The sequence below is a fragment of the Macrotis lagotis genome, chromosome 1 (assembly GCF_037893015.1).
Source record: "Macrotis lagotis isolate mMagLag1 chromosome 1, bilby.v1.9.chrom.fasta, whole genome shotgun sequence".
Classification (NCBI taxonomy): domain Eukaryota; kingdom Metazoa; phylum Chordata; class Mammalia; order Peramelemorphia; family Peramelidae; genus Macrotis; species Macrotis lagotis.
Genome location: NC_133658.1, coordinates 604335743 through 604361822, shown reverse-complemented (window position 1 = coordinate 604361822; position 26080 = coordinate 604335743). Strand labels below are relative to the sequence as shown.

At 35.1% G+C, this 26080-nt stretch overlaps 1 protein-coding gene across 2 annotated transcripts in view; it reads left to right on the top strand.

The window, feature by feature from the left end:
- Positions 1-26080, top strand: part of CNTNAP5 (contactin associated protein family member 5) — a 945272-nt gene that overhangs the window by 365722 nt on the left and 553470 nt on the right. For both annotated transcript variants that reach the window (XM_074214960.1, XM_074214961.1), the window contains exon 4: positions 23298-23445. In XM_074214960.1, the coding sequence (XP_074071061.1) occupies positions 23298-23445 (148 nt within the window). The remainder of the gene's footprint in view (positions 1-23297; positions 23446-26080) is intronic.

The following is a 26080-nucleotide window of genomic DNA, read 5'->3' as shown; positions in this document are numbered from 1 at the left end:
CAATAATGTAATAGTGTCCCAGATTTCCCACAACCCTTCCAACAATGATCATTATCCTTTCTGGTCATATTAGACATTCTGAGAGGTGTGAGGTGGTACCTCAAAGAATCTTTAATTTGCATTTCTCTAATAAGTAATGATTTAGAGCAATTTTTCTTATGACTATGGAATGCTTTGATCTCTTCATCTGTAAATTGCCTTTGCATATCCTTTGACCATTTGTCAACTGGGGAATGACTTTTTTTGAAACAAAATATGACTCAGTTCTCTGTATATTTTAGAAATGAGTCCTTTGTCAGAAACATTAGTTGTAAAGATTGTTTCCCAGTTTACTACATTTCTTTTGATCTTGGTTGCAGTGGTTTTATCTGTTCAAAAGCTTTTTAATTTAATCTAATCGAAATCATCTAGTTTGTTTTTAGTGATGTTCTCCATCTCTTCCTTAGTCATAAACTGCTCCCCTTTCCATAAATCTGAAAGGTAAACTAATCCATGATCTTCTAATTTGCTTGTAGTATTGTTTTTATGTCTAAATTCTGTATCCATTTGGATCTTATCTTGGAATAGGGTGTGAGATGTTGGTCTAATCTAAGTTTCTTCCATACTAACTTCCAATTTTCCCAGCAGTTTTTATCAAAGAAAGAGTTTTTATCCCAATAACTGGACTCATTGGGTTTATCAAACAGCAGATTACTATAACCGTTTCCTGCTGTTGCACCTAGTCTATTCCACTGGTCCACCACTCTATTTCTTAGCCAATATCAGACAGTTTTGATGACTGATGCTTTATAACATAATATTAAATCGGTAGGGCTAAGCCCCCTTCTTTTGCACTTTTTTTTCATTCAATCCCTGGAAATTCTCCATATGAATTTACTTACAACTTTTTCTAACTCAAAGTAATTTTTTGCAATTTTGATTGGTGGGGCACTAAACAGGTAGTTTAATTTTGGTAGAATTGTCATTTTTATTATATTATCTCTACCTATCCATGAGCAGTTGGTGTTTGCCCAGTTATTTAAATTTGTTTTAATTTGTGTGAGAAGTGTTTTATAATTGTTTTCAAAAAGTTTCTGAGACTGCCTTGGCAAATAGACTCCTAGCTATTTTATATTGTCTGAGGCTACTTTGAATGGGATTTCTCTTTCTAGCTCTTCCTACTATATCTTGCTAGTCATATATAGAAAAGTTGAGGATTTATGAGGGTTTAGCTTATATTCTGCAACTTTGCTAAAATTGCTAATTGTTTCCAATTGTTTTTTTTGATGATTTCTTGGGATTCTCTAGGTATATCAGAAGGCACTCAGTACTCAGAGCCCCCATCTTAGTGATGCCCAGCATAGACTTTGTTCATCATCCAGGAAAGAAATTCAGTGGAATTTCAAAGAGAAATGAGTATCACCGACTCTAAAGAACTCTCAACTAGGCCAGTAATTGTTGAGTTGACTGGAACAAATTTCTTGAACAATGACTTTAAAAACAAAGGTAATGATCTATGAGGCCTGACTTAAACACATATATAGAAGAAGGCAACGACTCTAAAATACCTACAGGCAAAACCTCAAAACACACTTGAATAGAAAATCAATTAAAATTTCTAGAAGGAAATGTGGCAGAAGGTTTTAATGAGCTCAGATAAGTATTATAAGTCAATGAGACAATAGAATAAAAAATAGAAAGGAAATAGCACTGGAGAAGAGACTTGAAAAGATATTTGACAACTAATCATCAAAGGTTCAAAAACTTTTGTGTAAAACACTGAAAATTAGGCAAATCAAGCATTAAATACCCCGTAAAGGTTAAGAAATACTTTTAAAAATCAAAGATTAAAAATAGAAGAAAATAAGACAATAGAAAAAAAATGAGCTGGAAAACAGATTAGCAGAGTTAACTTTGTTTATCTTTGATAAGCAAATCACTGAACTATTGAGAAGGTATGACCACAAAAAAAATCCCAATGGATATTTCAAGAAATCATAAAAGAAAACTCTCCAAATATATTATATCAAGATGTCAAAGTAAAAATAGAAAGAATCCACTAGTCACCAACCACAAGAAACTTCAAAATTTAAGCTTCTATGAATCTCACAGTTGAAATTCAGGACTCCCACATCAAAGAAAACTGATTAATACAGTCAGAAAGTAAGGGTTTAGGTACAATGAAACCAAAGTCAGGATTACATGTACAATAAAATAGAACAAAGGAGGGAATGTTATATTACAATAAGTTTGAAAATGATCTTGGATATGATCCCGAGAAACTTGGTGGGAAGAAGTGAGTATAAATTGTTCAAGGGGAAAAATATACATATTTTTTAATGAGAGGACTATGAAGTAGTCTTGACTATTGGAGAATGACTGATCAAATTGTGGTATGTTATTGATTATATGGAATACTATTATGCTATAAAAGTGATGAGCAGAAGGTTCTCAGTAAAACCTGGAAATATTTACATGGGTAGATGTAATGTGAAATGTACTACATATAAAGTAATAGCAATATGGCAGGATGATCATCTGTGAACAAGAAATTATCTCTGCAAAGCTTTGATCCAAGACAACTCTAATGGAAACTACCCATCCCCAGACAGAGTTGATGGTGTCTGAATACAGATTGAGGCATACTTTTTTTTAAACTTTACTTTTCTTGTAAATTTTCTTTTAGGGAGGTAGAGTTATGTTTAATTTCATAACATGACTATCTAAATACAAGTAATTTTTTGCCTGACCTCACATTTTAACCTATATCAAATAATTTGCTTTCTCAAGAAGTGGAAGAAGGATGGGAAGAAGAGAGAGAATTCAGAACTCAGAGTTTAAACTAAATGTTAAAACTTGTTTTTATGTGTAACTTGGGAAAAATAAAATAAAGTATGAAAAAGAACTTAGTAAAAACCTTTGGGGGTGATTAGGTGGTGTGGTGGATAGAGCACTGGCCGTGGAGTCAGGAGTACCTAGGTTCAAATCTGGCCTCAGACACTTAATAATTGCCTAGCTGTGTGGCCTTGGGCAAGCCACTTAACCCCATTTGCCTTGCAACCCCCCCCCCCCAAAAAAAACTTTGAAATACAGAGAAAAAAAAGAAATATAAGATAAATATCTAAATACAAGTGAACAGAGAAGATTTTATAAGGGCCATGCATCTTCTTTCTGTAGAAAAAGTGGGGGGGGGGGTAAAGATAATACAATCATTACCCCTCCAAAAAATAATGTGATTCCATCAGGGGTCAAGGACAGAATCAATTAAGATAAAGAACTTAAAATTTTAATAATCTTAAAATAAGAAAAAAAGAGAAGGGAGAGAGATACACTAAGGATGAAAGAGGAACACGTGAATAGACATATTATCTCACATAATTGGCGCAAATAAAAATCTTTATAAACAAGGAAAAAGGTGGGAATAGTGGTTATCATTGAACATAACTTTGAAATGATACAAAGTAAAGTGAGTAGAACCAGGAAAATAATTTATACCATAACAACAGAAAAAGAGAATAATTTGATGGACTTAAGAATCAGAATTAATGTAGTAATGCCTATCAATTGGAGAATAGCTAAACAAGTTATGGTACATGATACTATGCAATATTAATGGTCAAAAAGAAATCATAAATGGTTGGACTCTAGAGAAGCATAGAATGACTTAAGGGATCTGATGCTGAGAGAAGGGATCAGAACCAAGAGAACAATGTACGCATTAACAACATTGTGTGATGAACAGCCTTGATGAAAGCAGCTCCTCTCAGCAGTTCAGAGAGTTAGGACAATCATATTAGACCAGCTATGGACAAAGTTATCCCCATCCAGAGGAAGAAAACGAACAAAAAACCCCACAAAAAACACAACGCTTCAGAATCTGATGAACACTTTGTAAAAATTATTTCTTATGTATCTCTTTCCCTTAATCCTTTTTTTTTAGATTTTTTGCAAGGAAAATGGGGTTAAATGGCTTGCCCAAGGCCACACAGCTAGATAATTATTAAGTGTCTGAGACCGGATTTGAACCCAGGTACTCCTGACTCCAAGGCCGGTGCTTTATCTACTATGCCAACTAGCTGCCCCTTCTTTCCCTTAATCCTAATTCCTCATACTTAAAATGACTAATCTGTAAACATGTTTATTAAAAATTATGTATGCACAATGCTAACCTGACTGCTCATAGCTGAGGGAAGGTGGGTAGGAAGGGAGGGTGGAAGGAAAATTTGTTTCTTAAAAATATACATTTGCATATGGAAGAAAAATAAATGATTTTTTTTTTAATTTTAGTTTTTGTAAGGCATTGGGGTTAAGTGGTTTGCCCAAGGCCACACAGCTAGGTAATTATTAAGTGTCTGAGGCCGGATTTGAACTCAGGTACTCCTGACTCCAGGGCCAGTGCTCTATCCACTGAACCAACTAGATGCCCCATAAATGATTTTTAAAAACAGCATTAATATGGTAATTAACCACGATTCCAGAGGAGCAATGAATCATAATCCCGAATACCTCCTAACAGAAGTAATGAAGGGGGGGGGGGGGCATGGAGTCAAGATGGCGACAAGAGAGCAATATCTCTAAGAAGCTCTCTCATAAAACTTTGAAACTAAGGACTCTAAACTTTTGAGAGACAGAACCCAAAGAGGGGCCCAGGGAGGCAGTTCTCCTACTCAAGGTAACCTGGAAAAGAGCAGAAAGGCTCTGCTCCCTGGGGTTGGAGGGGCGGCCTGCCAGAGTGAAAGAACCTCAGCCTCCCGGAGGCAGCCCCACGGTGTTGGGAGCCACAGCTCACAGCAGCAGGGGAGTCTCCTGAGCCTGGGGAGCACCGGGCACAAATTAGGGGAATTGCGGGGCCCTCTGCCAGAGCGAGCATGGGAAGCCTGGCCCTCAGGGCACACAGCAAGCAACATGGTCTTTCAGCAGCCCAGATCCAGGAACAGAAGCAGGCGGAGCCAGTAACCAGGAGCCCCCAGGGCATGAGCCCATTGAGCTGAGGGAGGGGAGTGAAGACAGACTGCTGAGCTCTGTCCTCTGCCCCTGGAACAGGACTCTAGGACTCTGAACACATTCAGATCCTGATCACAGTCTAGGGCCCCCCAATAGAAAAACAGGCCCCCTAACCTCAGCCCCGTGGCAGAGGGGTGTGCTTGTGGTCATTCACAGACCAGGAGGGAGGACAGAGCTTCACACACTGAAATCCTTGTGGGAGTGTCCCAAAAGCTGAGGAAGCACCCCCAAAACAGGCTAAGGCTGGGAAAATGAGCAAGCAGAGAAACAAGAGGTAGACCATTGAGAAATATTTTGCATATGAGCCCAAGAAGGATCAAAATACTCAGTCTGAAGATGAGGAAGCATAAGCTCCTGCATCTAAAGACTCCAAGAAAAATAGAAATTGGGCTCAGGCTATGGCAGAGCTCCCAAAAGACTGAAAATCAGATGAGGGAGTTAGAAGAAAAACTGGGAAAAGAAAGGAGAGAGATGCAGGAAAAACATGAAAATGAAGTCAGCAGCGTAGTCAAGGAAATCCAAAAAAAAATGCTGAAGAAAATAGCATGCTAAAAACCAGCTTGGGCCAAATGGATAAAACAGTTCAAAAAGTTATTGAGGAGAAGAATGATTTAAAAGGCAAAATTGGCCAGATGGAAAAAGAGATAAGAAAACTCTCTAAGGAGAACAAATCCTTCAGACAGAGTGGAACTCAGGGAGATTGATGAATTTACGAGAAACCACAATTCATTACTTCAAAAGCAAAAAAATGAAAAATTAGAAGAAAATGTGAAACATCTCATTGAAAAAACAACTGATATGGAAAACAGACTTAGGAAAGATAATTTAAAAATTATTGGAATACCTGAAAGTCATGATCAGGAACAGAGCCTTGACATCATTTTCAAAGAATTACTACAGGAAAATTGCCCTGATATTCTAGAAGCAGAGGGCAAAATAGAAATGGAGAGAATCCACTGATCCCCCAGGGAAAGAGATCCCAAAAAACCAACCCCTAGGAATATTATAGCCAAGTTCCAGAACTCCCAAGTCAAAGAGAAAATATTACAAGCAGCCAGAAGGACACAGTTCAAATATTGTGGAGCTGCAGTCAGGATCACACAGGACTTAGCAGCAACTACACTGGAAGCTCATAGGGCTTGGAATACAATATACCAGAAGGGAAAAGAGCTTAGAATGCAGCCAAGAATGAACTACCCAGCAAGGCTGAATATCCTCTTCCAGGGAAAAAGATGGACTTTCAATGAATCAGGGGAATTTCAAATGTTCCTTTTGGAATGGCCAGAGCTGAACAGAAGGTTTGATCTTCAGATACAGGACTCAGGTGAAGCATGGAGATTGAAGGAGAAGGGGAAAATATGAGGATCTTGATGATGAACTGCATGTATTCCTGCATAGAAAAATGACACTGTTAATACTCATATAAACCTTCTCAATTAATAGAGCAGGTAGAGGGAGCTTTTATAGTTGAAGCACAGGAGAAAGCTAAATTTGAAGATAAAATATGGTGTAAAAATGTAGTCAATAGAAAAAAAAGGAAATGTGATGGAAGAAAGAAAAAGGAGAGGGAGAATAGGCCAAGATATCTCATATAATAAGTTTTTTCTTTATTACAATGATATGGAAGGGGGAAAGCAAGGGGGATGAGGGAATCTTCCCACTCATCAGAGGTGGCTAGGAGAGGAAACAGCATATATACTCATTGGGGTATAGACATATGGAGTAAGAAGGAAAGGGGGGGGCAGGGGTAAGGGGAGGATGTGAGTGATGGAGGAGAGGATGGACTATGGGGGGAGAGTGGTCAGATATAACATATTTTCCTTTTTACTTCTAGCAAGGGGCTGGGATTGGATGGCCTAAGGGGTGGTATGGGGGCTCAGGGCTTCTTGGCCCCAAGACCAGGGATCTGTCTGCTGTGTCACTCAGCTACCCTACAGCAGAGTCAGAGTGAAAGGAGAGAGAAAATATAGTACATGGTAGTGGAGAAATACGAAAGGAGGGAGTTGTGATCAGCAATGACAACGGTGGAAAAATATGGAAGTAACTTTTACTATGGACTTATTATAAAGAATGTAATCCATCTGTGACAGAGTTGTTGGTATTGGAACAAAGACTGAAGCACATTTTTTATTATCATCTGGGGGGGGGCAATTGGGGCTGGGTGGCCTGCCTGGGGCCCCATAGCAGGGTGATCTTTGGGTGTCTGAGGCCGGAATTGGACCCAGGTGCTCCTGGCTCAAAGACCAATCAATGCTTTGTCCACCACCCAGCCACCCCTACTATTATTACTATTTTATTTTATTTTGGGTCTTTTTTTTTCTTTTTTTGGTTTTTGCAGGGCATTGGGGTTGGGGTAGCTTGCATGTCACACGGCTGGGTGATTGTTGGCTGTATGGGGCCAGATATGGGCTCGGGTGCTCCTGGCTCCAGGGCTGGAGCTTTGTCCTTTGCGCCACCTGGCCATACCTACAATTATTACTATTATTTTTTTAATTTTAATTTTTTTCTCTCCCCTTTACTTTGTTGCTCAAGCAAGTCTATATTTTGTCGGGGGAGGGGGTATTCTGTTTACTCTTAAACAAGAATATTTTATTAATGTATAAAAAACATTATTTGTACAAAAAGAATAAAAAAATATAAAAAAAAATTAAAAGAAAAAAAGTAATGGACCAGATACTAGATATGCAGAGTGAAAAGCACATTTTTGGACATAGGAAATATGGAAATATATTTTGCTTGACTTATTTGTTGTTCACTGAAGAGTTTTCTTTTTCTTTTTGTTTTATTACAGTTGGGTCAAAGAGTGAGAATGTCAGGGAGATAGAAAAAATGGTGAGATTTTAAAGACTTTCCTAGAGGGTTAAGTTACTTGCCTAGAATCATACAACTAGAAATCTGTCATTTTTGTTCTTTGATCAATCTGTGTTAGCATCAATGTTGATATTCTCTCCAGTGACGAAGGTTGCAATTCATCCATGCTATCTCAACATGGGTAATTCTTGCCTGTTTCCAATCCATAAGTCTTACAAAAGGATTATATTGAATATGCTTGTGGGCTTTCCTCTAGTTTTCTTATGATTGTATAGAGTCCATTAGGGATTGCTAGTTCTTAATGGTTTATGCCTGCTTCTGTCATATAACTGACTCACTTTGTTTTCTTGTCATATACCTCTCTTTTGAGATTGTACATGTTGTTTTTCTTTATCAGCCTGGCTAGGTAATCGCTCAAGTTCACTTTGTCTCTCTCCATTGACTTTTGGCATGACTGCAATTTTAATTCTTCAGATACTCTTATTTTATGTCTGACCACTTTGCAACCTTAGCAGAATATTGTTGTAGAGATAAATGTTTTTCCTTCAGGAAGAAATTCAAACTCATTAAAAACACTATAATTTCCAAAAGTTAATTTATCCCATTCCCTTTTTCTAATTATAATCTCAGCTCATTGTCTAATGGAGATTTTGTCCAAATATTAGATAGATAGGTAGATAAGCAGATAGATACCTAGATAGATTGGATTTTTGCATCTTCTGCCTGTTCAATCTTTTTTCCAGTCCAATTTCTATATTTAATTCCTCTGAAATGTGTGTGCACAGACAGAACAATTTTATGGTCCATCCAGACCTAGAATTATCTCTCTGAATTCTTTAAGTTTATTATAATGGAGCACAAAATTGGGGAGGTTCTGCTAAAACAGATAGTTTTTTTTTAAATTGGAGATTTAGTTAATGTTTGTTTTGTGAGAGCTAATCATAGGCTAAGATCAAGCACAGAGAAGTTCATGGCAAATAGACTGATTTCATAAAGATTAATTCTTTGCTGATGGAAATTTGATAGTCCTAGGGTAATTTAAGTCACTTCAATAAATATTTATTAAACAATGCTAAATTCTGGGTACTAGAAAAATGAAGGGGAATGTAAACTCTTGCCCTCAAGGAGCTTATAATCTAATAGAGAAAAGGCAAGAACACAAGAACAATGATATCTTCATTAGTTGGATGTGTAAAACATGTGGAATTTGTAAACAGGGAGGTGATTTTGTCAGATATTAATAGAGCAGGAGAGAGAAAAGTCTGGGAAGATTTCATAAAAAAGGTAATCTACAAGAAGGATAATGAATAAAGAAAAGTACTAAAGTGGAAAGAGATAATTGTGTACATACCTCTTTATGTTGGGGAGAGGGATATCTAATCAAAGCATGATATAATTTGAACAAAGTCATAAAGAAGTAGTAGGGGAGATCAAGCAAAAGTAATAGAGAAAAATCAAAGTTGTCTAAACTATAAAATTATGAAAAAGAGTAGTATGAGATAATATTGAACTGGAAGATTAGAATCAGATGCTCAAAGGAATATAAATGGGGAGTAATCCCATCTTGCTTCAACTACTAAATGTTTGTGATTTTAGGAAAGTTTAAAGTCTCTATGATTTCTATTCTTCAACTGCAGTGAGAGGTTAAAAATAGATGACATTTCTGACTCTGTCTAGCTCTATAATTCCATCATCACTGAGTACTATTCTATAACACATAAGAGGATCAGAGAACTAGGGATGGAGATAAAGAGAACATCAAAAAGTTCTAGATATATCTGCCCTTAAGGAGTTTATACTCAAGCTAAAATAGGTAAATCACATGAATGAAAGAAAAGAATGCCTAAAGAAGATAAGATTATGCCATGTTAACTAATCATTTTTGTTTTTCTTGTTTAGTCTTTTTCAGCTGAAGTCACATTCAACTCTTCAAGACCCCATTTGGGGTTTTCTTGGCAAAGATACTGGAGTGGTTTGCCTTTTCTTTCTCCAGTTCATTTTGCATATGAAGAAACTGTGCATCTGTACTAAGTAATGATGGAATGATAGAACTGGAAAGGATTCGAGAGTCCATCTGTTTTCAACCTCTCATTTTACTGATGAAGAATATGAATTTTAGGGGTAGCTAGGTGGCATAGTGGATAGAGCACTGGCCCTGGAGTCAGGAATTCCTGAGTTCAAATCTGGTCTCAGACACTTAATAATTACCTAGCTGTGTGGTCTTGGGCAAGCCACTTAACCCCATTTGCCTTGCAAAAACCTAAAAAAACAAAAGTATATGAATCTTAGAGACTTTAAAGACTTTCCTAGAGGGTTGAGTGATTTGCCTAGAGTCACACAACTAGTAAGTATCTGAGGACAGATTTGAAATCAGAAAGATGAGCCTTCCTCACTCCAGTCCTGGCACACTATTTGCTGTACCAGCTAGCTGTTTAGCAAAGAAACAAGTCACTGGAAAATTAGGGAAGTAAGATTTCCTGTAGGCATTTCATAGGTAAATGAAATCTTTAGAAAGATGCCAGTAAAAAAAGGACTGCTTCAAGAGGACTGAGGTAATAAAATTTGTCATTAGAATACTGAATGAAATCAAATTAAAGTGAGAGCAATTATTGGAAAACTTCCTAGTAACAGGGGTTATTAGACAGGAGAATACTCCTAACTTGAAAGAAATTTCATTTGCTTCCCTTCAGATAAACCTGAGATGTACTTCTAAGAGTATTACACATCCTCATCTTCAGCTAACATTGCTCAGTTTCAGATAACCTAGCTCTTAAGAGTAATGATCATTGAACTGTAGATATTTACCTCTTTATGAAATATTTGCTTCACAAAATATTATGTAGAATTAATCTTAACTAACTTTTCACACCTCCTCTTTATCAAAGAGACATGCACTCTTTAGTTAGGATAGAGATGTGTGGGAGAATGACACAGAGATTTATCAATAACTGTTTTGATGAACATTTATTTACTCAATATGGTTAATTAAAAAAAGATGGCATGGTTTTAAATTTGCAAGTGACAAAAAGCTGGGAGGGATAGCTAACTCTGGAAAACAGAAGCAAGGTATCAAAATATATTAATTATTTGGACAAAGTGTTGAATCTTATAAAGTGAAATTTAATAGGAATAAATAGCAGTTTTGTATCTGGGTTAATAAAGTCCAACTTAGTGTTTAAAAGATAGATGAAGATGACTACATAACTTGAATGTAAAAGTTAAGAATGTTTTGGTAGAAGGCAAAACCATGTCATCTAGTCTGTTCCTACCACTCTCAGTCTAGGACACAAATCCATTTCCAGATATTCCATTGCTAAAGCCTTTAACAAATCTTTCTTACTCTATTCTTTCTGACCAAATTCACATTGTTGCTAAACTTATTTACATTTATGTAAGGGGACCTTAGAGATCATACAGTTCAACTTCAATTATTTTATACATGAGGTAATTGAGCCTCAAAGAAGTTAAATGACTTGCTTAAGGTCACACAGGCAATAATTTCCAAGTGTGAGCATAAGTTTTCTGATTCTAAATACAACATCGTTTATTCTACTCCAACACAGACCTTGTCTTGCAACTTGTGAACTCAGGAACTTGCAGTGTTTCTCAACTGCCTTTAAAAAAAAGTTCACAATTTTTAGCTTTACTCTCAATAATCATGTATTACTCTCCTACAAGCATATCTTTTTGTTTGTTTTTTTTTTTCAGGTAATTCACACTATCCATCATAATGTACTCTTGTGTGTATGTGTCTATATGAGTTTTGTGGAGCCCTTTGACATTGTGGTAAAACTTTATGGACCCCTTTCCAGAATAATGCTTTAAAATGCATAAAAATTACAAAGGAGACAAAATGTTTTAGAGTTATCAAAATATGGTTTAATTTATGGACAAGAAACTAAAAACTCCTGATCTAGCCTAAATGAATTAGTTTCCCATTCTCATACATATCATTTGACTTACTTTCTCTGTACTCTGCCCTATGTTCAGAACTTCATTGCCTTAGGACCAACAACCCCATGGTTAAATTTATATTTATCTTTTACAATCCAATCCCATCATGAGTTATTCTGTCAGTCTTTCCTGATCTTTTCTTCTAGCTGGCAATGTTCCTCTACCATTTTGTTACTGGCATTTCCCCTGGATAGCATTTTGCACTTAGACATTTTGCACTTTAGTAATTTGTCATAGTATTTTTTAAAATTTTATAAATTTTATTTATTTTCCCAATTTCATGCAAAGATGATTTGTTTTTAGGTTTTCGTAAGGCAAATGGGGTTAAGTGGCTTGCCCAAGGCCACACAGCTAGGCAATTATTAAGTGTCTGAGGCCAGATTTGAACTCAGGTACTCCTGACTCCAGGGTCGGTGCTCTATCCACTGCTCCACCTAGCCACCCCCACCACCTAGCTGCCCCCAAAGATGATTTTCAACAATCATTTTTGGTAAGGTTTTGAGTATCACATTGTTCTCCTTTCCTCCTTCTCTATCTCCTCTTCATGATGGAAAGAAATCTAATATAGGCTATACATGTTTAACTATGTTAAGCATATACCATATTAATCATCAAAAGGAGAAAATAAACCAAAAGAGGGGAAAATATGGAAAAATCCATATTATATAAAATACAGATTTTTAAAAATTAAAAATAGTAAGCTTAGCTTGCATTCAGACTCCATAGTTCCTTCTCTGATGTAGATAGTATTTTTCCATTACAAGTCCCTTATAATTGTCTTTGATTATTGTCTGTTAGAATAAACAAGTCCATCACAGTTGATCATCACGTTGTTTTGCTGTTAGTTTGTACAATGTTCATCTGGTGCTGCTGACTTCACTCAGCATCAGTTCATGCAAGTCTTTCCAGGCTTTTCTGATGTCCTATCCCTCATGATTGCTTACAGAAAAATAGTACTCCATTATATTCATATACTGTAATTTGTTCAGTCATTTCCCCAATTGGTGGGTATTTCCTCAATTTCCCATTTTTTGCCACCACGAAAAGAACTGCTGTAAATATTTTGGTAAATGTGGGTTTTTTTATACTTTTTTGTGATCTCTTTGAGATACAGACCTAATAGTGGTATTTATTGTTGGATCAAAAGATATGCAAAGTATTATTGACCTTTGAATATAGTTCCAAATTGCTCTCTAGAAAGACTGGATCAATTCACAACTCCAACAACTATGTATTAATATCCCTATTTTCTCACATTCCCTCCAACGTTGATCTTTTTTTATGTCACATTGGCCAATTTGATAGGTGTGAGGTAGTACTTCAGACTTGTTTTAATTTATATTTCCCCAATCAATAATGATTTAGAACAGTTTTTCATATGACTTTAGATAGCTATATTGAATATCAGTATTGAATAATATTGGTGATAATGTGCATCCTTGTTTCACTTCTGATCTTATTGGAATGCTTCTATTTTATCCCCATTTCCATAGTTTTAAAATATTGTATTCTCTAAGCTCTAGGGGAACAGGTGTAATATCTTTATGTAAATTCTGTGCATGTTTGTGCATTCATTCTGTTGGTCATTCCTTTACATAAGCATAGAATTTTGAGAATGAAGAAAGCTTAGAACAAGAACAACCCCATCTTTTGAAAATAAGGAATTAAGGTCCAGAGAGGGTAAATGATTTGCCTAGAAGTCACCATAGTCATAGAATCTGAAGCAGAATCTGAAACCAGATCTTCTTTATTACAAGTCCTACTTTCCATTCACTGTCATTCTAAGACAGACCTTAAAATACTTCTGTCATAAAGGTTGATCAAGAACACATGATTAATTTTATGAGTTCCCCCCAATCATCTTACTAAAATCATAACACATTAAGTGCTTAAGAAATGAGACTTGATTGATTTATTGATTCCTATGGACAGGTATTTTTGCTAACTTTCCTGGAACTATCTATTCACCAGTGTCCCCCAAATCAAAGACTCATAAAGATTAAGATCATTATCCCAAAATGTTAATATTCTGTCTTTGACTTCCATTTAATCTCAGGAAAACTCTAGGTAAATCATGAAACCAGAGTTTGTAAATGTCTTCTAAACAGATCTTTTTAAATGTGTGACTGTAATGTCTACTTCCACAATGCTGGGTAAAATACCTGGCTATTTCCTAGAAGTGCAGGAGAGGCTTAGCACCAAGCAAGATAAGAACTGCTGATAACAGGGAAGCTCAAGGGACAGATTCCATCCTTGGTTAGGAAGGGATCTGAGATGAAGGTTTCAGTGAAGTCAAATACACATGGCAAGGTTTGAGAGGGCCTGTAAATTGAAAGCCTGTAAACTTATAAAATTGATTGAAGTATCCATCACACTGACAGGGACTTTCCTGATTAAATTCCAATTCTTATGGCTTTTTTTTCTTTACATCTAGCTGAAATTAGATAAATAAGAAACATTGCAATGGTGAGGGAGGGAATTGGAAGTTTTTATTCATTCACTCATTTATATTTCTCAATGTGATTCTGTTTCCATAGTATATTATTTAATAATGACTGATGTAACTCCTGAAAATTTGCAAAGAACTTCCTTTAGGTAGGTTTGCTCATTACAGTCTCAAAATGACTTAATGAGGCAACTATTGCATTTCCCCTAATTCATATGTGAGGAAACAGTTTCAGAGAAGTCAAGGGACTTTCCTATCTTCCTGCTTCTATTCTAGAAGGCAAAATTTGAACTTTGTTCTTCTTGATTCTAAGTTCACCATTTTATCCATTACTTGTAGTGAATTCTGGGCATTTATCTTTTTTCTTTTTTTTTTTTCATTTATCTTTACTGTTATTTGTAGCCCAAATAATTTCACTGCCTTACTTAGGATAATTAATACTGGTTTATTCTTCTCTCTATTTAAAAGTAGTGGGGGAAGGTTCCAGGACCCTTTATAGTTGGATTTCATACCTACTGTATTACCTGCATGCTAAAGTGGGAAGGAATTAACTTCAATATGTTCTCTGGCTCTTTTACTCAGGAACAAGATGCTTTATATTGTCATAGAAAAAATGTTAAAGCAACATAGTGCTGGCTTGTGTTTCCTTTCAATTTATTGTCTAAGTTCCCTTCTACTTCCCTAAATAAATTCCAACTGCTTTTCTTCATTCAGGTGCAAGTGTTATTTCTGCACTACTCAGTATGCCTAGAATGGGGAAAAGAATTAAGTTGAAAGTCCTAAGAGTAGTCCCAAGATTAGTCCCTGTAACTGTATAGCCTGAGGAAAGCACTGAAGCTTTCAAGGTCTTCTGTTCCCTTATCTAAGAAAGAATAAAATAACTCTGCCTCCCTCTCAACTGATGCTATGAGGATAAAAAAAAATATTTTAACAAGTTTATTTTAAGAATTTACATGATTTTTTCAAAAACCATTTTCTATATCAGATTTAAATATGATTAAAGTTTTTTTCAAACTAAGAGTCCTTTAGTATTTTATTCACTGGAGGGGCAGACAGAAGACATGAATTTTAGTTCAAGTTCTGACACAAACCTTTGGACATATTGCTTTATTTCATTAGACCCTACTCTCCTCATCTATAAAATAAGGTGGTTAGATAATCTCTAAGATCCCTTCCAGCTCTGTTAGCAATAGATATTATATCTGAAATCTCTTTACTGATTTAAAAGCACTTCCTCAGGAAAACTTTGTGAGGTAGATAATACAGATTTTATTATTGTGAGAATTTGAGGGGAAATGATTTACTGATTATGGTATAGATAATGAATATCAAAACCGAAATTTAAAACCAGATCAATAAATAAATAAGTCTTTATCAGTGCTATTATGTGCTTGCTACTCTGTTAGGTTCTGGGGATCCAAAGCCAGAAATGAAAATATCTTCTGCCTTCAAGAACATAAAGGTAGATAAAATGTACCTATTTATTATATATGAAATATACTCAAAATAATGCAATTTAATTTGGAGAGGAAGGGAATTAATAGAGGGGCACAAGACTGGTGTCATGTAGAGCAAGGGATCTTTTTCTAGAGTTTATGGGTCTCTGGTGGATCCATGGATATAGATTTCAAGGAATATGTATCGTTGGAGAGGAAAAGATATCTTGCCTTTCACTAAATGCTTCTGAAAACTATAAAATTTATCTAATAGAATATTTGTTCTGATAAGGGGTTCATAGATTTCACCTGCTTTTCAAAGGATTCCCATCCAAAATTCAAACAAAGATACAAAAAAGGCAGTTAAGAACTCCTGATATAGAAAATATAGCCTTAGCTGACTTAGAAACCTTTTTCTTTTCCATTGTTTTTCTACTTTTCCAACAATACCATGCTCTGGTTCTCATGCAATAGAATATATAATAATACCCAACTTTAATTTGGAAGCTCCTAAAATATCTCATTTGGGTTATCTAGATTCATTCACAAATGGCATTTCCCTTCTCTGTGTTTGTGAAATTTTCCTTGTCAATGTATATATAGTTTTCTTCTCTGATGATTTTTTATTTCAACTCTGTCCTCATCTTCCATTTCTCTATTTTCCTTACTTTAATCCATCCTGGACTTATCCAGATATCTAGTCTCCTCAAGTTCTATTTTCCTTGTCACATTATGTATGGATTTGGAAAAAAGAGAGATGGAAGGGACCTTAGAAAAAACTCAATTTACAGATGAAGAAACTGAGGTACATGAAAATAAAGTAACTTTACTAGGGTGGTATGAGGTAGAATTTAGAGCTTCTTTACTGCAAATATGGTACCCTCTCCAATAGACCAGAGGAGAAATTGATGCTTTTCTCTAACTTGTTTATGTGTTACCATTTTTATTCAACTCTAAGTTCAGTTATGCCTTGAGTCAACCATATCTCATCTAAAAATTGAACCTAAATATTGTGCCTAGTACTGTGTTCTGAATTCAGAAACTGGGTTCTAGAAAAAAGTCATAAAGAAACAAAAGGAAACAACCTACCATAAACTCACAGAAATAAATATACAGATTGAATAATTAAATAGATTTCCTAGAAAAAACTAATTTTTCAGTATGCCTGGGTCCTGTTTCTGTCCCTATGCCAAAACTGATCTATGTTGGATATAAAGTAAAGGTTTTCCACATTTATTTTTAAAATGGAGTTGAATCTATGTTTTTTTCAAATCTATCTCTTCCAGAACTTGCTTTCTGTAGTTTATCTCATTTGGGCTCCAAAAGAATCCCTTCTACCCTTAGATTGTTTTGATACTTCTATTTGACAATTTTATTTGACAATAAAGATACTTTATTTTCATGTGCCTCAGTTTTTTCATTTGTATATTGAGGAAGTTGGAGTCAATGGCTTCCAAAATTCCTTCCAAATCTAACTCTATGATCCTAAGATACTGACCTTTTTAACGTCCTACCCTAAACTCTGACTGTCTTGAAAAAGAAGGCATTTCCTCACTGGACTTCCAAAATTTCTCCTCTGGCCAATAGATCAGATCATTGCCTTGCAATGTTCTCTTTCTTTAACATCTCTCTAGTTCCTCACGCATCCTAGCTGATTTTTACTTTCTCTATAAACCTCTCTAAAAATTGTATCTGATTTTTGTTTTCCATTGATATTCAAAGAGCCTTAGAAGGAGGAGCTATATGAAGTTTTATCACTAAGTTATGCTTTGGACTAAATGCAGTGAAGAGCAATGGATTTAGGACTGGAGGACCTGGATTAGAATTTCAATCTATTACTTTAATTTCTATGGGAATTTGGGCATCTCTAAGTAGTCATTCACTCATAAAAAAGACATCATTTTTGTTCACTGTACATCTACTTCCTAGATATCCAGTTCACGTATCTTATGATCCTTACTATGATAGTCAACACTTCTCAGTCTTGCTGAAAGACACTGTACCATGAATGTCTTTAGGTAAGCAATTCTAAAGAATAGTCACAGGAACTGGATCTGTGATTTCATTAGTATTGGAAATCCCAGATCCTACACATGAAGGTTGACACTGAGTTTGCAGTTTATGGTCTTAGAAATTTGCTTAGAGTACTGAGAAATTTAAAGCCTTGCTGAGAGTCATGTAGCCAGGATATGTTAAAGTAGAATTTGACTCTAGGTTTTCCCTAGTTTTAAAGCTGATTCCCTTAGCTTTCATCCATACTGACATACTTTGAGAATGATTAAATAGCATTAAGAAAATGTTTTATGAGTAATATTAGTCATTATATCTACTACAGATTCTACCTCCTTCTTCCTGAATCTAGTTGACTTTTTCCCAATAGCAATGATTATCAAATTGTAAGGTTATAACCTAGAAGATTTTCAGTAACACACATTTCAGAATTTGTGAATTGCAACCTAAAGTAAAAAAAGATTTTCAGTGGGAGTTGTTGAAGTTAGAGAGAAGGAAGGTTTTATCAGAGGAAGAGCATTGAGCTTAGAGGACTTTATTCTGAGTCCTGTTCCTACCAATTATTAACGTTTTTTTGACCAAGTCAATTAATGACTTTGAGTCTCACTCTATTTATGAAGTGAAGATATTAATATTCATTGGTAATAACCAATTTGGTTGTTTGTCAGTGAATCAAATCAGATAATACATGCAAACACACATTTCAGGCAGAAAGTGCTTTTTAAACTTAAAATCTTTTAGTATTTGAATATTTCATGTGGATTGGACTCTCTAAGATAGCATTCTTTTGGCCATTCTGGAAGCATACTGACATGCCTTTAGTGGGATGGTCTTGATTGCTCATTAGTGAACAAATGTTGCATATGAGGGAAAAAATAGCCTGGAAGGAAGGAAAGTTGTGAATAAAATATGAAGCAAAAGAATTAGTCTACCCGTTGATGACTGTCCTTGAAGATGAGATTTGTGTCTTTTGAATTCATTTGTAAATGATGAATTCCCCCCCTAGAAATCATTTAAATCAGGTAGTGTCTATGCCTAAAATTCTCAGTGGGCCAAATAGCAAACTTTGTCTCCTATCTGATGTTTTCCTTTGTATAAATGTACACCAAGTTAGAAACACATCATGAAGACTTTTTTCCCTTGTTCATTGTAAGTAATATTGAAAATAAAATGGCATAAATTTATCATCTAGTGAATAGGGATGATTTTTTTACCCACTCTAAACTTTTTCCCTGGTGTATCTGGATAGTTTTCAGATAAAATGCTTCCAGGCAGCTTTGTGGCATAGTGGATAGAAAGCTAGGCTTGGAAACAGGAAGAACTAAGATCAAATGTAGCCTCAGACACTTATTAACTTAGAATACACAGAATTAATCATACACTGCATTCTTTTTTTTTCTAGGTTTTTTTTGTTTTTAAGGCAAACGGGGTTAAGTGGCTTGCCCAAGGCCACACAGCTAGGTAATTATTAAGTGTCTGAGACCGGATTTGAACCCAGGTACTCCTGACTCCAGGACCGGTGCTCTATCCACTACGCCACCTAACTGCCCCACATACACTGCATTCTACTTACTGTCCCTCTACCTCAGTTTCCTTAATCATAAAACTTACAGTGTTATTGTAAGGATCAATGGAGATCATATTTGTCAAATGTTTAGCACAGTGGTGTAGGTATGCAGTAGGTGCTTAAGAAATGCTTGTTGCCTTCCCTTCAGATGACACTGATCACACCCATGTGTGGCAAAATGGTTTCTCTAACTGTCATATTTTGATAAACATTATGGCAGCATTATGGGAATAGGGCGGATTTTATAACTTAGCTACTTTCATTTGTAAACCTAATTCTTGGTGTGACATCTGTTTCCCTGTTCACAGTTAAGATTGCTTTATTTACTGAATGTTTTTTTCTGCTATTATTCAGCAGATAATACAAAAACATTAATCCAGAAAACTCAACCCACAGCATAGTGTGTTCTTATTTCCCCTGACTCCATACACAGTAATCAGAATGCCTTAACTGAATCTGAACCATCTAAGGAATTTGGTCTGTTCTGTGTGGGCCTTAATTGAGTTGCTTGACTGGAGAGAAGTTCTCCATGTATTTCTGTGTGGAACAGGCTCTTTTTTTCCCTTCTCAAATTGTGCATATTTTCTTGAGTACATTTTTGAGTGTAATTTTAGGTATTTTTTAAAGTAAAATTGGTATCAAAAACAGACTTGAAATGTCAGTGAAGTCTTACTCATTGGGATTAATTAGAACATGGTTAAGAGTAAGGGTGGCATGAGACCTGTTGAAATTATAAACAACTTTTATCCTATGCTTTTCACTTGTAGCCTCCTCATTCTCCTTATCTTTATCCAAATTCTATCCAACCTTCAAGATTCAAATGAAGATCTACTTTCTTTACTAATGTTTCCTCTATTACTCTGTCTTTGATACCCCTCTCTTCTGAACATTTTTTGGAGGGTGGGGGTTGCAAAGCAATGGGTTTAAGTGACTTATCCAAGGTCACACAGCTAAGTAATTATTAAGTGTCTGAGGCCAGATTTGAACTCAGGTCCTCCTAATTCCAGGGCTGGTGTCTATCCACTATGCCACCTAGCTGCCCTTCTTCTGAATTCTTAAGGAATTTTATAGTTACTTCTTATTTCATTTAATTAGCAAAACTGCTTTATGAGGCTATAATTTCATTCATAACAGTCATAGATTATACCTCTTCTCTATCATCCATATAATCTAGCAGAAAAAAGGGCCTTGGACTCTATTGTTAGTGAATGATTAAAAAATTATGTTTCTATGCAACTATGCTTTTGCTTTTGTATCATATTGCCAACTATACCTCTTTATAGTACTTTGTTCTATGTGTATATATATATATATACATGTATATGTGTGTATGATAAACATAGAGGAAATGCTGGGAAATGGATAGGGGCTAAGCTTGGATTTAGGAAAACTTGGGTTCAACTGCCACTTTTTTGAGATATACTGGTTAGGTGACTATGCAAGTCATTCGACTCTGAGTGTTGTTGATGTTGTTCAAACACTTTTTTCAACTATGGTCAACTTTTGATGACTACCATCCCCCTCCTATTTAAAGAAAAGATATTGGAGTGTTTTACTATTTTCTTCTCCAGCTCATGTTACAGATGAGGAAACTGAGGCAAACAGAATTAAGTGACTTGCCTAGAGTCACTCAATTAGCAAGTGTCTGAGATCAGATTTGAACACATGAAGATTATACTTTCTGATTCCAAGCTCAGCATTCTATCATTGAGTTACCTAGGTGCATCTTTCCCAATTCAAATCTGACTTGAGATGTTTACTAGCTATGCCACCCTGTGCAAGTCATTTAACTCTATTTGTGTCAGTTCCTCTTCTGGAAAATGGGTTAGAGGGGCGGCTAGGTGGCACAGTGGATAAAGCACAGGCCCTGGAGTTAGGAGTACCTGGGTTCAAATCTGGTCTCAGACATTTGACAATTACCTAACTGTGTAGCCTTGGGCAAGCCACTTAACCCCATTTGCCTTGCAAAAACCTTAAAAAAAATGGGTCAGAGAAAGAAATGGCAAATCATTTTAGTATCTTTGCAATGAAATCCCCAAAAGAGATTTGGAAGAGTTGGACACAAGCACTGCCACCTCTACCACTACTACCACAACAACAGTATTCCATACTCCAGGTCTAATAATCTACTAGCTGTCTCTGAGTACCCTTAGACAAATCTCTAAAAGAATTAAGTTTCTGGGGAAGTGTTGATCTGCAATATTTTCATACTAGGATTTCCAAATACCAATGAAATCAAAGCAAAATCTAATAAACAAACATTTATTTTCACATATATGATGGTTTTAAATATCAAAGAAGAGTGTTAGAAATGAAACAGTGGTTAATTTAGAATCAGAAGATTTGGGTACAAATTTTGGTTCTACCACTTAGAATATGTGAGACTTTGAGAAGGTCAAAACCTTTCTGGTTCTCATTTCCTAATAGTGAGAAATTCCTGAGAGTCTACTGTTAGGATCTGTCAGAATAGTATAGTACAAAGGTGGGAGTCTCTGGTTATTGATGTGGCTGAAAAGATACAAGCCTACGTAATAAAAGAATGTGGAGGTAAAACAAAGGGAAAGGTGATCAAAAAAATATCACCCACCAATCTCTGAAATAGAAGAGGTCCTCTAACCCTACATGAAGGCACTTTGGCTGGGGGAGCCAAAAACCAGCTCTCACCAGTCAAGAGTTGACTTAAGGTCTCTGACCTTTCATAAGTGCTCTTGCTTAATAAGGTCCATATTAATGTACTTCCCTGAGATGATTGAAGTTCATCAGCATAATATGTGTCATATGACCGGGGGGGCATGTTAAGGGATTTCATGAGGTGAGTTTATCTTTTACATCATACCCCTAATGATGAGGGCCTATTAGGACTCAGAAGAGAGGGGGAATAAAAGTCTTCCTATATGAAATTGGACACTGTCAAAATTGGGGCTCTCCCCATTAGGGGGATTGCCCATTCATACAGGAAAGTTAAATAAATTCTTCAATCACTCCAGACTAAGTTTCATTATTAAGATCATTTCTAACTATACTCAACCAAAAGAATAAGCACCTAAGGTCCTACTATTTCTAAGTATATGATCATTTTAAAGCATAGAAGAATGAAAATTTTGAATCACTGCACTTGGAAAATAAAGACTTGGGTCCCATCTCTGCAACTTTTCCACTAATCAGCTTGGTGACATTATATAAGAGATTTAACCTCTCCTTTGTAAATAGTAAAGAGACAAAACAAATACCTCAAAAGGTTATTGTGGGAAAAGAACTTTGTAAACTACAAAACACAATATAATTGTCACCAACTGTTCATGAGTCATATAGCCCTACTATAAAATTCTTTACTCTTTTAAGAAACTTTCTCTATGATGAGTTAAAATAGATTTGAACCACTGCTAGAGAGTTATAAATTCTAAATTAATGCAGCTTAATAAATTCAACAAATACAAATTAAATATCCAATATGGACATACAAAGTAATGTCCTAGTTGAAAACACTAGGACAAAAACACAAGAGTTCCTAACTTTCCAGAGATTAAATATTACAGGGAGGATCCTTGAATATATAATATTAAAGTCTGATAGCTTAGTTAAACATGCAAAAGGCAATGCAGGCATGCCTCACAGGTAATCTGATGGTTTAGAACTTTGACCATTTCTTATATGATTGAATAATACATACCACTTCCCTAAGCCCAGGGCCTAGCCTGAGGCTGAGTTCTTAATAGGTATATTAAATGCTTAATGAATTCAATTAAAGAATTTTACTTCTATACCACTTTTTCTAAATAATCTGGTAAAACCTGAATTACTCAATCCATTCTAGAACAGTGCAAACTATTTTAGACTTAAATTTGTTTCCTTTCTGTCTTTGGATATCCAGATATTCAATAAATGTATGTTGAATTAAATACTTTGTGTTCAATAAATGTATTTGTTTATTCTATATGTGAGCTATTAACTATTTTATGTAAGAAAAAAGAAGTAAAGGCAAATCAAATTTATGTGGGTTGAATAATAATCACTTTCATTTGGAACATTTCTCAAAATGTAACTAGGGGCAAAGTATTACTAAGCTAATTGGAACTTTTTTCCCTTATAGACTTTTTCAGGAAACACCAATGCTGACAGTATTGTGCATCACAAATTCTTACACTCAGTGAAAGCCAGATTCATTCGATTTGTCCCAATGGAATGGAATCCAACTGGGAAGATAGGCATGAGGGTGGAGGCTTATGGATGCCCATATAGTAAGTATTTATTGATAACATATTGTGATGTATATATACAAATGAGAACTGATCAAGTTAGTCTTACATAATTCCTGGTTTTGTTTTGTTTTTTTTTGTTGTTGTTGTTGTTTGTTTTCATGGGTTCTTTTTTTTTTTTGCAAGGCAAATGGAGTTAAGTGGCTTGCCCAAGGCCACACAGCTAGGTAATTAGTAAGTGTCTCAGGACAGATTTGAACTCAGGTACTACTGTCCAAGGCCTGTGCTCTATCCACTGCTACCTAGCTGCCCCCTGCTTTTAATGAGATCACCACCACGCTTTTAGTCACTCAGTACTGCAATCTAATTCTTACCTTCTTACAGCCAATCAACTATCAAATTCTGTTGATTCTATCCATAATACATCTCTCACCTATTTCCCTTCTATTCACACAAATAGCTACCTAGTTCAGGCTTTTTTTTTTCACCTCTGAACTAGATTATTAGAACAGCTTTTTAAATGTACTCCCTGTATTTAGTATATATCTAACATAATGCCTTATAATTACAGAAACTTTTCCAATGTTTACTGAATTGAGCTGATTCTGCACTCTTTTTCTTCCCCCCCACCTCTCTTGTACTTTTCCTCCCTAGCTGAGATATTTTTGAATTGCCTCAAATCAATTTCATGCTTGACAAGTTGGAGAAAATAACCTATAGAACTCTAATTTTGACCAATAAAAGGAAATAGAAACTATGGAAACTTCAAATTTCTTACAAAAAAAATTCCAGTATAGTTTCATATGCAAAGTATAATTAAAATAAGGAAATTTCAAGAGTTTGAGAAAAGATATGTGCAATTTCATGACCCAAATTTTTACAAAGTAAGTCAGCCAAAGGATATAGAGTCCAAGATGCAGACAAAAATAATTTCAATGAGGTTGAAAGTGAGAGACTGTAGAAACTTCTGCAAATACAATGAAGTCATTGAAAATAGTTATTTAAAGGATATATAGAAGATGAAACTACGACAGATAGAAGAAATGGAAGAATATAACAATACCCTTTAAGAATAGAGTCAAAAGTATAATGCACACAAAATGCTGAGACTGATAATCAGTGCTAAGGACAAAAATAAAATAAAATGTGGGAGTGTGACTTTTAAATTGTAATGAAGAATATATTGAAAATAATATTAGTCACTAAGTATGGATAAGAATAAAACAGTTGATAGAGTCAAGGTATACTCAAATATTATTTTCCTGTTTTCTTTGCTAATGAGAATGGTCTTTGACTGGAAAGGACACTAAAAATACCTAGGAGTTTAGATCTATGATGATTAAGGGAATAATTCCCTATCCTATGACAATGACATGCTTTATACATGTACTGATATATGTGGCAAAGCAGTAGAATTTGCTGAATATAAATAAGATATTGGAAAAGATCACAGGAGAGAAAGTACTGCCTTCCCCTTGATTTTAGTTTTAATGATAAAGGAGTAGAGTCTGTGAATTGTGTTAATGAACTTGAATATGATTCCTAACAAAAAAGTGAAACATTTATGAATATATGGAAACTGAGTCAGTGATCACAGTAAATAAAGTATGGTATCATCAAGAACTTGTAGAACCAGATCAATCACATTTCCTTTTGTTACTTGTCTAGATTTGTCTAGATTTCAAGACATTTGACAGTCACTCTATCATTGAGGATAAGAGGAAAGTAAAGTGAAATTAGACAACAATTTAAGTATATAGATTCAAAAGCAGTTGAATGATGAGATAATGAATTAGTATCCATATTTTTAAAGTCTTAAGCAGAATTCCTAAGGGATTTCTCCTAGTCCTTTGCTGTTTAAAATTTTTATCAAGGAGCAGCTACAGTAGATAGAGCACCAGCCCTGGAGTAAGGAGGACCTGAATTCAAATTCAACCTCAGACACTTAATTATTCCCTATGTGACCTTGGGCAAGTTATTTAACCCCATTGCCAAAAAAAATATATATATATATATATATATATATACATATACATATATATATATATTTATCAGTGAGGGGGTGAACATATATTTGGTAGACATTGTATTTGCAAAACTAGGAATTTCTCATCCAACTATTTTATTCTGCAATATCAATGTTTCTAAATTGTGTTGCCTCCAATACAACTCCATGTAGAGTTGTTCTGGTCTTTCTATGATTCCCAAGTTCATGTTACTAAGTTTAGTTTCCTCTTTTTTCATATAGCCCATAATGTACTAAACCATCAGTCATCTTTTTCTTTGTTTCCACTGTCATGATGGTGAGAACAGATTATTGGAATGCTTGAATATCTGTTTCGTTTTATTAGCCTATTTGTTCTCTTTCCAGTTTCATCAACATTATTAACATTGCCTGGACTGGTTTAATCTTATAGCAAACTATCTGCAATATAATTTTCCCTTTTACTTCTTTTTTTCTATTTTGTGGGTCAATATTGCATATATATATATATATATATATATATATATATATATATATATATATATATATTTCCCCCATTTTAAAGGCTTATAACCTTTCACTGTCTATCCTCTTCTGTGTCTTCTATTGTTTTCTAATCTAAACCAGTATTTAGTTAACATATTACTCCATTTGACAAGAATTCCAAAAATTTACTGGAAAAGAGATTACCTT